The sequence below is a fragment of the Aotus nancymaae genome, unplaced genomic scaffold (genome assembly GCF_030222135.1).
Source record: "Aotus nancymaae isolate 86718 unplaced genomic scaffold, 86718_ANA_hifiasm-v0.15.2.pri h1tg000003l, whole genome shotgun sequence".
Classification (NCBI taxonomy): domain Eukaryota; kingdom Metazoa; phylum Chordata; class Mammalia; order Primates; family Aotidae; genus Aotus; species Aotus nancymaae.
In genome coordinates this window covers 4,375,793-4,389,399 of record NW_026988414.1, presented here as the reverse complement: position 1 = coordinate 4,389,399, position 13,607 = coordinate 4,375,793, and the positions used below count along the sequence as shown (strand labels likewise).

The 13,607-nt window shown below is 44.3% G+C and overlaps 1 protein-coding gene across 4 annotated transcripts in view; it reads left to right on the top strand.

Annotated features, from left to right (window-relative positions):
* Positions 1-13,607, top strand: part of STXBP1 (syntaxin binding protein 1) — an 89,087-nt gene that overhangs the window by 53,955 nt on the left and 21,525 nt on the right. For 3 of the 4 annotated variants that reach the window (XM_021674044.2, XM_021674043.2, XM_064377778.1), the window contains exons 4-11: positions 868-944; positions 2,136-2,214; positions 4,130-4,233; positions 6,237-6,385; positions 8,123-8,207; positions 8,982-9,112; positions 10,567-10,674; positions 12,372-12,432. In XM_021674044.2, coding sequence (XP_021529719.2) covers positions 868-944; positions 2,136-2,214; positions 4,130-4,233; positions 6,237-6,385; positions 8,123-8,207; positions 8,982-9,112; positions 10,567-10,674; positions 12,372-12,432 — 794 coding nt within the window. The remainder of the gene's footprint in view (positions 1-867; positions 945-2,135; positions 2,215-4,129; positions 4,234-6,236; positions 6,386-8,122; positions 8,208-8,981; positions 9,113-10,566; positions 10,675-12,371; positions 12,433-13,607) is intronic. The other variant, XM_064377779.1, reaches the window with a different exon arrangement.

The following is a 13,607-nucleotide window of genomic DNA, read 5'->3' as shown; positions in this document are numbered from 1 at the left end:
GCAAACCAAAGCCCATGGTTTACTTTAATAAAATAGAATGTTTAATTTTTACACTATTGAAGACAGTGTAAAAACTTTACAATATTGTAGAGAGGGTGTGGTTGGAATGTCTTCATTTGATATGCAGAAGAAAGCAATGAAACTGTCCAACTGTTGACAAATAAACCCAACATGGATATTCTAAAGGAATTGGAATTATCTAGGGCAGATGAGACAAAGCTGAAGGAAGAGGCAAAGGACCCATTCTTGACAGAATTAGATAGCATGTTCCATTTTCTCTCAGAACAGATCAAGGAATTTACATAAACTGAAATGGGAAGTGAGAAATACCTATTGTGATAAGATTTCAGATTTTCCTTTTTTTTTTTTTTGAGATAGAGTCTCCCTTTGTCACCCATGCTGGAGTGCAGTGGTACAATCTTGGCTCACTGCAACCGCTGCCTCCCAGGTTCAAGTGATTCTCCCACCTCACGCTCCTGAGTAGCTGGAATTACAGGGACATTCCACCACTCCTGGCTAATTTTTGTACTTTTTTAGTAGAGATGGTGTTTCACCATGTTGGCCAGGCTGGTCTTGAACTCCTGACCTCAAGTGATCTGCCCGCCTCAGCCTCCCAAAGTGCTGGGATTACAGGCATGAGTCATCGTGCCCGGCCCAGATTTCAGATTTTCTAACATCTTGGGCATGTTGAGACATGGAATTCACTCCCATGGAATGCGGTAACCTTAAGGAATGGGTGAATGATTGTTTCCACCCCACCGTAGATATTTATCTGCAACAGTCTGAAGGTGGCCTCTCTATATTGCTTCTAGTTTTATGGTCACCCATCATGTCTTCTTACACACTATGGTTTGTTTTGTTGTCTAGTTGTGGAAGATATCAACAAGCGCAGAGAGCCGCTCCCCAGCCTGGAGGCTGTGTATCTCATCACTCCATCCGAGAAGGTAAACCTTCCACCAGAGAACTCTGGCTAAGGTTAGATGGACTGGCTTGGGATTTATGTGGCACACTGACATTTCTAGGTTAAGCATGCATTTAACACACTGCTCTGTTTAAGCATGCAGTCCACAATGGGGTGGGGCGGAGGGTGGTGTTTATGCAGCAAGAAGTAAAGAATGTATTAAGCGTTCTTAAACACAGTAGCTATGCAGAAAACCAGAGCCTGTGTTCCATGGCCCTGGATCATTCTAGTTTTCCCCCTTGTGCTCCCTCTTCAGGTAGGATCTACTCTGTCTAATTAGCAGTCCATCTCCAGACTTTGGTATTTTATGCTTTCATTTTACTGTTCAGATTTACCTGTCTTATAATTTTAGAGGTTATTTCAAGTCACCATCCAAACAAGGTCCACCCACCTCCTTGCTTCTGAGTGATATTTGTCTTAGATGGATTTGTTGTTGTTGTTGAGGGCGGGGGACATATTTTTGAGATAGGTCTCACTCCATCACCCAGGCTAGAGTGCAGTGGTGTGATCACAGTTCACTACAGCCCCGACCTCTGAGGCTTAAGTGATCCTCCCACCTCAGCCTCCCAAATAGCTGAGACTACAGGCACACGCCACCATGCCCAGCTAATTTTTGGTAGAGACCGGGGTCTTGCTTTGTTGCCCAGACTAGTATCAAACTCCTGAGCTCAAGTGATCCACCCGCCTTGGCCTCCCAAAGTGTTGGGATTTCAGGCGTGAGCTACCACACCAGCCTTAGGTGTCTTAGTCTATATAAATTTCCTCCAATTTTCACATTTTCTTTTCATTTTGAAAATTGGCTTACATATGAGTTTCTAAAGATGCAGCTACATTGCCAAAAGGTCATCAGTATGAATCTCCTGGAGGGTTTCTGCCCAGTTTCCTTTTTTGTGGGTGTCTTCCTAGCAACTAATTACGGTGCCTCCAAAGAACTGATACTGTCATTCTGGAATGAGCTAAGAAGGCCTTTATTCATCTAAACTCTGAAATAATCCTAATTTCAAGTCCTCAGGACTTGGTTGTGGCCAAACATGAGTGTCACAATTATGCATCACAAATCCCCTGCTATTTTGCACAAGTGGCTTGAAGCCATTGAATTTAACTCAGTTTAGATACAGGTCCCATTTGGCTCTAGAATTGGATTCAGGTCCCTCTTTGTTCCCCCTGTCCACAGTCTGTCCACTCTCTCATCAGTGACTTTAAGGACCCGCCGACTGCTAAGTACCGGGCTGCACACGTCTTCTTCACTGACTGTGAGTACAACTGAGAGCTGTCCCCAGCCCCCGTCAGGCAGGTTAGCATTTCTGAACAGCTGGGCTGAGCCAAAACTAAGGCAAGTCAATAGGGAAGGAATGGGTTGTTACCATGCTTGTCTCGATCTGCTAGTTTCTCTTCAGAAGATAGATTACATAAGAGACAAAAGTAAGTGCACACAAATAAAAACCCACTAGAACATGCAGTCCTTCCTGCTGAAAAATAGCACACAAGCACCTCTTCTTGAGACTGAGAACAACCTTCCTGATGCTTGGCATTTCATTATGTAGACTTACGGTTATCATTGTACACTGTAGTATGTTTCCATCAATTTTTCAGCTACAAAGATGTTCCAATCCTGTAGTCTTTGTATTAGAAAGAACCTGCGTCATTACCCTGGAATTAGTTTTCTTATATTGTGGGGATTTTATGCTCAGATCCTAGCAGAAAAGCAGTGAGAGAGGAATTGACCTGGATAGCTACAGAGTATAAAACGGTTAAGAATTCACCCAGAGTTCTTCTCTCTAGGAATAAACTCCCACAGCACTCACTACTGAGAAAGTAGAAAGGATATAGCAGAAGAATAATTTTACAGTGTTTGAATATGCATGACAATGAGCAGACAGATAGCATTAATAATAAGAATCCGGTAACACATTTCTGGGAACCCTGAGGCCATTTGTTTGGCCCAAGAGATTTCCTAGAAATCATGGTTTCCCCATCAAGGGGGCCTTCTGTGCTGCTGAGCTCGAAGTTCTAGGGGAAATGCCTGCATCACATTTCTAGTGATTTCACTTTTCTTTCTTATTTCATTAATCCTTAACATATTAGATGTGTGGTATTTATTTATACTAAAGGCCTTGTCATTGCCCCTTCTTAATCTCTTCTGTTTTTTATTCCTTCCTTGAACTCTTGGCCTCAAGCAATCCTTCCGCCTCAGCCTCCGAAAGTGTTGGGATTACAGGCATGAGCCTCTCTACCCAGCCCTGTTTTTTCCTTCCTTTTCTTGGTATTAGAAAATAGTTTTGATTAGCTTTCAGTATCTCAATCTTTATTGCCGTTTGTTTTTCTATTATCTATTGAAGGCCATGCAGGTGGTTTTACATTCCTTTTATACCCTAGAGCAGAGGCGTCCAATATTTTGGCTTCCCTGGGACACATTGGAAGAATTGTCTTGGTCCACACATCATCACTAATGATAGCTGATGAGCTGAAAAAAAAACTCATAATTTTTTAAAAATTAAATTAAATTAATTAAATTAATTTTTTTAGAGACAAAATTTCACCATGTTGGCCAGGATGGTCTCAATCTCCTGACCTCATGATCCGCCCATCTCGGCCTCCCAGAGTGCTGGGATTACAGGCATGAGCCACTGCGCCCAGCCTTAAAATCTTACAATGTTTTAAGAAGGTTTATGAATTTGTGTTGGGCTGCATTCAAAGCTGTCCTGGGTTGTGGGTTGGAAAAGCTTGCCCTAGAAGTACTGGATATTTTAGGATGGAGTGAATTTTCTAGTTGTCTTTTAGAAATCCTAATAAAATGGGCCGGGCGCAGTGTCTCACGCCTGTAATCCCAGCATTTGGGGAGGCTGAGGCAGGTGGATCACCTGAGGTCAGGAGTTCAAGACCAGCCTGGCCAACATGGTAAAACGCTGTCTCTACAATAATACAAAAATTAGCTGGGCCTGATGGCAGGGGAGGCTGAGGCAGGAGAATTCCTTGAACCCAGGAGGCGGAGGTTACAGTGAGCCGAGATCTCCCCATTGCACTCCAGCTTGGGCGACAGAGCGAGATTCCATTTCAAAGAAAAAAAACAATTCTAATAAAATGAAGAAGAACCCACTGTACATGTGCAGCTGTTAAATGAACCAGCAAATGGACAGGAAAGCCAATTGTCTTTTATCATGCTTGCAGCTTGTCCAGATGCCCTGTTTAATGAACTGGTAAAATCTCGAGCAGCCAAAGTCATCAAAACTCTGACAGAAATCAATATTGCATTTCTCCCGTATGAATCCCAGGTGAGCCTGAGCAGGGGTGCATAGGAAATCTGCATCTTCTCTTATTTTGAGAGGGTGGGGCGTGATCTACCAAAGAGTTGGGGAGGGAAGGTACTATCCTCTGAATTGCCTAATGACAGGTTATAATTGGATGTTTACTGAATGGAAATAGTATTCCATATGGCCTGCCCCCTGCCCTCGTGGTACTCTCCAGTTGTTTTTGACTTTGCATCAGCCATTGTGCTTTTCTTTGTGTGCATTTCATCCTTGCTCTCAGTGCTTACTCCTGTCGGCTGACTCCTTGAATAACCACAGAGTAGCCAATCAGAAATGAGCTTGGAAGGAGAGCAAGGGAGGGGAGCAGAAGCTTCCCATCTGCTGCGAAGGAGACTGTTTTTACGTGGAGATAACCTCAGCTTGTCATGTGCTGCAAGAGCAGATGGCAGCCTTCGTCATTAGTCGTTAACACTTCAAGTGCCAAATGCCAGGGCCATAAAGCACTCCCTTGGAAATAAACAAAAGTTATTAAATGAATAAAGGTGAAGCTGATTGTGAGAGAACAGACACAATTTGTCTTGGTATTTTAAGAACTGTTAAAATGTCTTCTCTTAGCAAACAAAGAAACAAAAACAACAGGACTTTGATGCATTTTATGGAGCTAAAAGATGATTGTGGCATATTGGATCTTTACAGATCAGCTTCAAGACACCAGTGACCTATTCTTAGAGAGGAGAGATGGAAAAGTTATAGTGTGAACATTTTAAAACAGGCTCCTTTCTCACTTGGCCTAAAGCCTGTCTCCTGCTTAGGGGAAGGATTTTTTTTTTTTCTTCTGTGTGTTCCGTCCCTACCTGGATAGAACAAAATCCAGCTTTAGCATATTCAACAATATTATATTTCAGAAATTTTAAGAAAGTAATAAACTCTTTTTTAAATACCTTTTTCTGTTTTCCGAGATGGAGTCTCGCTCTGTCACCCAGGCTGGAGTGCAGTGGTGCGATCTCGGCTCACTGCAACCTCTGCCTCCTGGGTTCAGGCAATTATTCTGCCTCAGCCTGCCCAGTAGCTGGGATTACAGGTGCGTGCCACCACGCCTGGCTAATTTTTTTGTGTTTTTAGTAGAGATGAGTTTCACCATGTGAAAACTAGAGACCAGTTTCACCAGGCTGGTCTCAAACTCCTGACCTTGTGATTCACCAGCCTTGGCCTCCCTAAGTGCCGGGATTACAGGCATGAGCCACTGCGCCCTGCCTTAAATACCATTTTTTAAGATTAAGGTAGTTTATATAAATGAGAATTTGAAATAATACTGATAACTGGAAGACTCAGTTGTTTAAGAGAGAATCTCAACTTCTAGAACACTCCAAAAAAAAAAAAAAAAGAAGAGGAAAGAGAAAAGACAAATACTTACAACATGCTACTGAGGATAAGGTACTATTAAATCCATAAATAGCTCCTTTATTTGCCTACAGTCACAGCACAGTATCTGGCTTGTCTCTTATTTATTGAAACAAAGCTTACAATGGCCAGCGTAGTCTCACACTAACCCCTTCTTCTGCTCTCCTCCTGGCCTCGTCACTGTTCTCCAGGAACCCTAGGCACATGCCCGCCTGAGGTCCTTGGCGCTACCTGTTCCTTCCATGTGGAAGTCCCCTACTGGTGATAAACATCCCACCTTCAAGCCCTTGCTCAGACGTCACCTTCTTAGCAAGTCCTGGTGTCCTCCCTGTCCAGCCCTCCTGGGCATTCTCCCCTGCTCTGATATTTTCTCATATACTTACCAGTTTCTCAGTACCACACAATTTGCTTTTCATTATGTTTATTGTCTGCTTTCTCCTACTAGATTGCAAACTCCTTGCAGACAGGGAGTTTGGTCACTAATAGTTCCCAAGTGTTTATCACATTGGCACATGGTAGGCACCCAGCACATATTTCTAAAAGAAACCCTCTTTCTTCTACACTGCCAGAGTTGGAGAATACTCTGATAGTTTACAATATATATTAACACTTTTTCTCCTCCCCAGGTCTATTCCTTGGACTCTGCTGACTCTTTCCAAAGCTTCTACAGTCCCCACAAGGCTCAGATGAAGAATCCTATACTGGAGCGCCTAGCAGAGCAGATTGCAACCCTGTGTGCCACCCTGAAAGAGTACCCGGCTGTGCGGTATCGGGGGTAAGTTAGTGCACCAGTCTACCGGAGTCACATCCCGTGTGTCCCCCAAGTGAGGAGCTGGCTCAGACTCCTCCTCTGGCCCTAAGGATCAGGATTTGAGCTTCTCTCATTTAAAATTATTCTTCCAGTGGTTTTATCTTCTAAATGTAATAGTGAAATATAATAATACATGCAGAAAAAAAGCATAAAAGATATATAATCAAATCTACTATTGAACAACTAAAATGTGAACCCCCACGTAACTGTACCTCAGGTTGCCTACAGTTTTTAATCTTTTTCTAATCTTTAAAAACAATTACTATCTTTACAAAAGATGTTTCAGAGTAAGATAAAATACAAAGAGAATAATTTTCCAAAGGACATGTTCCTCGGATTTTATAAAGCCACGCATTCCTTACTTGCTTGCTCTGTGCTGAATGCTGGGGGCACCTGAAGCTGAAGACCTGGCTCGTGATCAGGGAGGTTGGGTGGTTGTGCCTTCCAACATGTGTGTGTGCACGAGAGATGCTCACCTGCAGGTTCCACCCTGCAAGACAGGACAGACCAAGGGCTCGGGGCATCCCCAGTAGGGAGAGGGCGCTTTGAGCCAAGGGTGAAGCCTGTCTACAAACCACAGATGATGTTAGGCTGATGAGGAGAGAGGGGCCGGCATTTTGTGTGGACAGTTGACTTTTGCATTTGGTATAAGCAAAAACTTGGAGTTGGGAAAATGTGGGGCACATTTGGGGAAGATGGGTAGTCTAGCACAGTATGTGTTGGGCAGTGAGTGGGGTGGGACGAAGCCAATTCTGGAGGTCTTGGGTGCCAGGTTTGGTATTATGTCCTTTGGTGGTTATCACTGGAAAGCTATGGAGGATTTGGAAAGGGGCATGACCACAGTGCTCTGGGAGAGTGAAGGCTGGAGTATGAGCAGGAGTCAGGGCAAGGAAAAACCAGACAGGGTGACTAAACAGGAGGCCACTGCAAGAGGAACAAAGGGCCTTCCAGCAGCCCTTATCGGGGAAAGACAGAGGGCTTAAAGCATCTTGCCTTAGAGTCACTCATTTCACAAAGTCGCCCCAGGTTCACACTTCTGACCTGAGAGGCATTAGTAAAAGAATTAAGATCACCTATGAATAACTGAGATCACCTATGAATAACTAATAACTACTATGGTTATATTTCTAGTTACTTTCCTCTTTATTATCTATATGGAAACAGGCTGAGGCTTTTGGCTTCTGCCTCAGCACTTATGAGGTCTCCCCACTACACAGGGAGTGCCGTCAGACCCAGCCATTGGGAAAGGTTCAAAGGTTCTCACATTGTTCCGGCCATGCCAGCTGAAATGTCACTCTCCAACAAACAAAACAAAACAAGACCCAGGGGAATGTGAACTGAGGGAAGTGAGAATCATGGGAGTCAGGTTGAGGGCCTGATCCTGGCAAAAGGTTGACTGACTGGTCAGGGCCCCCAACAGAAGCACGGTGATTTATCTGAAGCTGCTTGGAAAGATAACATCCATTTCACTTAGATCATTTTAGAAAAAAGCAATAAGAAAATCACAATCACTTATTTATGGTCCAGGCGCTGTTTATTTTGCTTTTCCTTTCTAAATATACTCTCATTGTAAAAACACAAATACAGACAATGCTCACATCTCCCCTAACCCTCCCTGCACTTCTTGGCTTCCTTTCCCGGGGCAGCCAGCACCATCATGGGCGCTGGGTGGTTCATGCTCTGTCACTCCTCCTTTGTCAGGGAATACAAGGACAATGCCCTGCTGGCTCAGCTAATCCAGGACAAGCTCGACGCCTATAAAGCTGATGACCCAACAATGGGGGAGGTAAGTCTGGCTTGGGCACGCGGTTATCTTACCAAGGACCACAGTGTTTGTGTGACAATCCCAGAGACAGCTTGGTTCTCTTGCCACAGAGCATATGTCAGTGCTGCTTTTCCTGGGGACTGGCCTCCAATGAAATGCCTGAAGCCCCTGGTGCAGGGTGATCTACATGTATTCAGTGTGGCCAGGGTGACCAACTCGTTCTGTTTGCCAGGGCTTTCCCAGCTGCAGCTCCAAATGGCCTGGGAAACCCCCAGAAGCACAATAGCAAACCAGAAAATCGACACTGACGTGCTCTTCAGAGCTCACTCAGCATTCACTGGTTTTTACATGTGCTCTGTGTGTACAGTCCTTTGCAGTTTTATCACATGGTTATATTCATGTAACCGTCTTACAATCAAGATACAGAGCTTGTTCCATCACCACTTTGATTTTAAAACTGAAAGTCCCATGTCCTGGGAACCTGCTCAGTCCCAGGCACACTGGAGGGTGGTTGCCCCATTTGTAGTTGAACTTGGGTAGCACTCTCCTACAGAGACTCACTTCGGCTCCTAGCATTTCATATCTGTCTGTAAGTGTTCTTGTTATGAAATGGAAATACTGGAGTCTTGCAGGGTATTTTTAGTGATCTTGTCTAGTGGTAGACTTCTGTGCTGCGTTAAGTAGGTTTGCACCTCAGAGTTCACTTCCTGCTGGCCTCCTTTATAAGAGGGGTTTGCTAGGTAGAGAAGCTGGGGTTGGCTGGGTGGCTTATGAAGCATCTCTGTTTTCCCCCAGGGCCCAGACAAGGCACGTTCCCAGCTCCTGATCCTGGATCGAGGCTTTGACCCCAGCTCCCCCGTGCTCCACGAATTGACTTTTCAGGCTATGAGTTATGATCTGCTGCCTATCGAAAATGATGTATACAAGTAAGTATAGTGTTACAGACCCTGGAGTGCATGTGGCTCTGCACATGAACCAAAAATGTGTCTAGAAAAAGAGTGGTTGTTTTTTTTTTGAGACAGAGTCTCACTCTGTTGCCCAGGCTGGAGTGCAGTGGTGCAATCTTGGCTCACTGCTACCTCTGCCTCCTGGGTTCAAGCAGTTCTCCTGCCTCAGCCTCAAGTAGCTGGGATTAGAGGCATGCACCACCATGCCCAGCTAATATTTTGTATTTTTTGGTAGAGATGGGGTTTCACCGTGCTGGCCAGGCTGGTCTCGAACTCCTGACCTCGTGATCTGCCCACTTTGGCTCCCAAAGTGCTGGGATCACAGGCGTGAGCCTCTGTGCCCAGCCGAAAAAGAGTTTTTAACCCTGGGAAAAGTGGTTCATTGATACAGGCTTGCAAATTAGCCTGTTAAGTTCTGCAAGTTCCCCAAATCCACGTGGCACTTCTAGGCATGAACTCATGACTTGTCCTCTTTTTGGGGAGGACAAGCACTTTAGGTCTTTGGTTCCTAGCTTATATCACCTCAGCTCATAACCTACACAGATATGTCAATATGTTGATTTTTGTGTTGATGTGTTAATCTCATTCAGAGTTGAAAATTTTTTTCTCTTTTATTGGTTCTGCCTCTCTGGAGGCAGAGTTGAAACTTCTTGTTTATAGATCATGAAATATAATGATGAAATACATCAACAGAAGTTTCATACTGAACTTTCCTTACAGAGGAGCTGTTTTCTTCATTTATAAAAAACGTTTTTCTTGGTAACAATCATCAGAAATTTACTTTCTAAAAACCAGTTTTTCTTTTTATGGAACTAGACTGTATGAGAACGAGACTGTATAAGAACAGACATTGTTCTCATGGCATTTGTTTTAATAGCATCAATCATAAAGACAGTGGTTTCAAAATGAAGATTCTAAAAATATGAGTCTCAGTTCTCCCTTTTGGTGTCTATAATTTGTGCTTCCTCCAGCTGTTCATGATTTCCCATGTGATGGAGTGCCGAGGGCCCATTGCAGGCAGCTGCTGGAAGCTATTTAGGTACCACACATATTGAGGATGACATCCTAGTGCCTTTCCAGAGGGACAGATATGATCTTTGCCTTTCCCCTATAAATAATTAAACTCATGTATGACCTGACTTCATGCCCTGGACCAACTGGCTCATGTGGAGCTTGTATCAGCTGACCCAGAAGATTTTAAGACAGAATTTGAAGTTGGTTGACTTTGAGTCTCTCCTACCCGAGGAGTCGCAGCCTGGGTCAGTGCTGCCATAGCAGGCCTGGCTGACACGTCCAGTGGTCCGGACTTGCTGTGATGGCACTTGTGAACATCTGGCAGCTGAGGGCGGTGAGCTGCTGCTGCTGTAAACTGAAGGGGTTCGATGAATGTTGTGGAGACAATGCGCTCCACCTGAGTCCCGTCTCCATTGTAGGTATGAGACGAGCGGCATTGGGGAGGCACGGGTGAAGGAGGTGCTCCTGGATGAGGACGACGACCTGTGGATAGCACTGCGCCACAAGCACATCGCAGAGGTGTCCCAGTAAGAGCCCCTTGCCCCCTTCTCCAGCAAGGCGCCTCTCCCCAACTGCTGTTGATGATGCACTCACTCTGGGCACCTCGAGGGGGCTCATCACTGTATGAATTCGTTTCCTTGGCAGAGTCACCAGCGTGCTAACCCATAATGATAAATCCCTTCTGTTCTCTGAGCTTGAGCCACTCCAACTTCATGAAGTAGAGAATCAGTTCTGTATTGGGCTGCTTTTCAGATTCTTGGAAAACATATGTAGCTCTCTCAGAAAAATGCTTTACAAACATTAAAAATTTAAAGCTAGTTCATTCAATTGAAAGACCCAAACACCACAGTATACAATTGAACTTTCTTTTTTATAGCTGGTATGCAACCTTCCCTGTTTTACCTGTCCTGAGCAATAGCTGATGTCTCCCTACTAAACTGTACCCAGCTCTGAAAATGTTTCAGAATGTTTCTAATATTTAAATGTTGTAAGACCTTTAAACTGTAGATAATGATTCTGCTTTTTCAGAAAGACACAGTCTGCTACATTGAGTTGATGGTATACTCAGGAAATTCCCAAGGAGGAATGAGAAAATAATAAAGCCTTGGATAGTTCTGTTGTTTAGAGAAGAGGTCTCTAAACGTTTTTGATCACTCAACTAAAAAGATAGTAACCCATGGCCTGGCATGGTGGCTCATACCTGTAATCCCAGCACTTTGGGAGGCTAAGGTAGGTGGATCACCTGCGGTCAGGAATTTGAGACCAGCCTGGCCAACATGGTAAAACCCCATCTCTACTAAAAATACAAAAATTAGCTGAGCATGGTGGTGTGTGCCTATAGTCCCAGCTACTCGGGAGGCTGAGGCAGGAGAATCACTTGAACCCAGGAGGTGGAGGTTGCAGTGAGCCAAGATCATGCCATTGTACTCCAGCCTGGCCAACAGAGCAAAACTGTCTCAAAAAAAAAAAAAAAAAAAAAGATATTAACTCACATTTCAGTAAATTAAATGTATTTATGAATTTAAAATATGCTTTATTGGACTTCTATGTATATTTACCACATGTTTATATGTTTGTATATTTTTCAAACATGAATTATGTTTCACTATTTATATTCCAACAAAAATTTGAAAAGAATGAGGTAAAATAAACCTAAGTAGATATCCTAATATTTTCTTCTCTTTTTTCCTTGAATAATCTGGTACACCCCACTCTGGAGACCACTGGTTTCTAATAATTAGAAAAGCTATGTGTCTCTCTTCTCTCTTGGAAAATAACTTTTTTTTTTTTTTGAGACCGAGTCTCACTCTGTTGGCCAGGTTGGAGCACAGTGGCGCAATCTCAGCTCACTGCCATCTCTGCCTCCCAGGTTTAAGCAATTCTCATGCCTCAGCCTCCCAAGTAGCTGTGATTACAGAAGTGCGCCACCATGTCCAGCTAATTTTTGTATTTTTAGTAGAGACGAGGTTTCACCATGTTGACAAGGCTGGTCTTGAACTCTCGACCGCCCGCCTTGGTGATCGACCCACCTTGGTCTCTCAAAGTGCTGGGATTACAGACGTGAGCCACCATGCCTGGCCAGAAATAACTTTAAATGCATACCTTACTGGCAGGAAAACTCACCACATACTCCTAAAGGAAAAATATTGCATGACTCCTATAGCATCCATAGTAAGGCCCATGGTGCTGCTTTGAAACTTAGCTGCTTCCTTTTATTTTCCAGGGAAGTCACCCGGTCTCTGAAAGATTTTTCTTCTAGCAAAAGAATGAATACTGGAGAGAAGGTAAACCCATGCCAGTGCTCAAATGTTCAGTAAATTAGTCCCTGCTTTCTCTCTAAGAGCAGGGAAGCTGCCTCCTCCAAATAGGACTAGTGCGTTAGCATGGTCATATCCCTCTATTTGTTTACATCATTTTGCCTCATTTTTACTTTTTTGTTCCCCTCCAGGCTGGAGTGCAGTGGTGTGATCTTGGCTCACTGCAACCTCCGCTTCCTGGGTTCAAGTGATTCTCCTGCCTCAGCCTCCCAAATAGCTGGGATTACAGGCGCTCACCACCACGCCCGGCTAATTTTTTGTATTTTTAGTAGAGATGGGGTTTCACCATGTTGGCCAGGCTGGTCTCAAACTCCTGACCTCAAGCCATCTGCCCACCTCAGCCTCCTAAAGTGCTAGGATTACAGGTTTGAGCCACCATGCCTGGCCATTTTTAGATTTAAGATACAGATCCAGGCCGAGTGTGGTGTCGCACACCTGTAATTCCAGTACGTTGGGAGGCCGAGGCGGGTGGATCACCTGAGGTCAGGAGTTTGAGACCAGCCTGGCCAACATGGTGAAGCCCCATCTCTATTAAAAATACAAAAAATTAGCCAGGCGTGGTGGTGGGCACCTATAATCCCAGCTGCTCGGGAGGCTGAGGCAGGAGAATCACTTGAACCCAGGAGGCGGAGGTTGCAGTGCACCAAGATCACACCATGGCACTCCAGCCTGGATGACAGAGCAAGACTCTGTCTTAAAAAAAAAAAAATACAGATCCAGAGCCACTACATTTTGATGTTTACAGAGAGCTGCTTTTTATTACTCTGAGGATTAATATTTACTGTTTTGGATCATGATTCATTTTAAGCCAGAAGAACGAACTGTGAGACCTTTTTTTACCTTGTGGTGAAATTAGAATTTATAACCTACCTTACCTGGGCCTCTCCATATCCTGCCTGTTTGTCAGAGGTGGCGTATCTTTCTTAGTCAAGGGAAGCAGAATAACCAAAATGTAACTCTGGTTGTATTTTTCCCTTGCTTAAAATATTTAGGGACTTCTCGTTCCCCTTAGAGTAACTCCCATTGGCACCACACACACACCCCTTCCAAAGCCCAGATCCTCAGCCCTACAGGCCTCTCTCTGGTCTCATCTCTGCCCCTGTTCTTTTTGCCATGCCTTCTTGCTCCAGGCATGCCAGGGT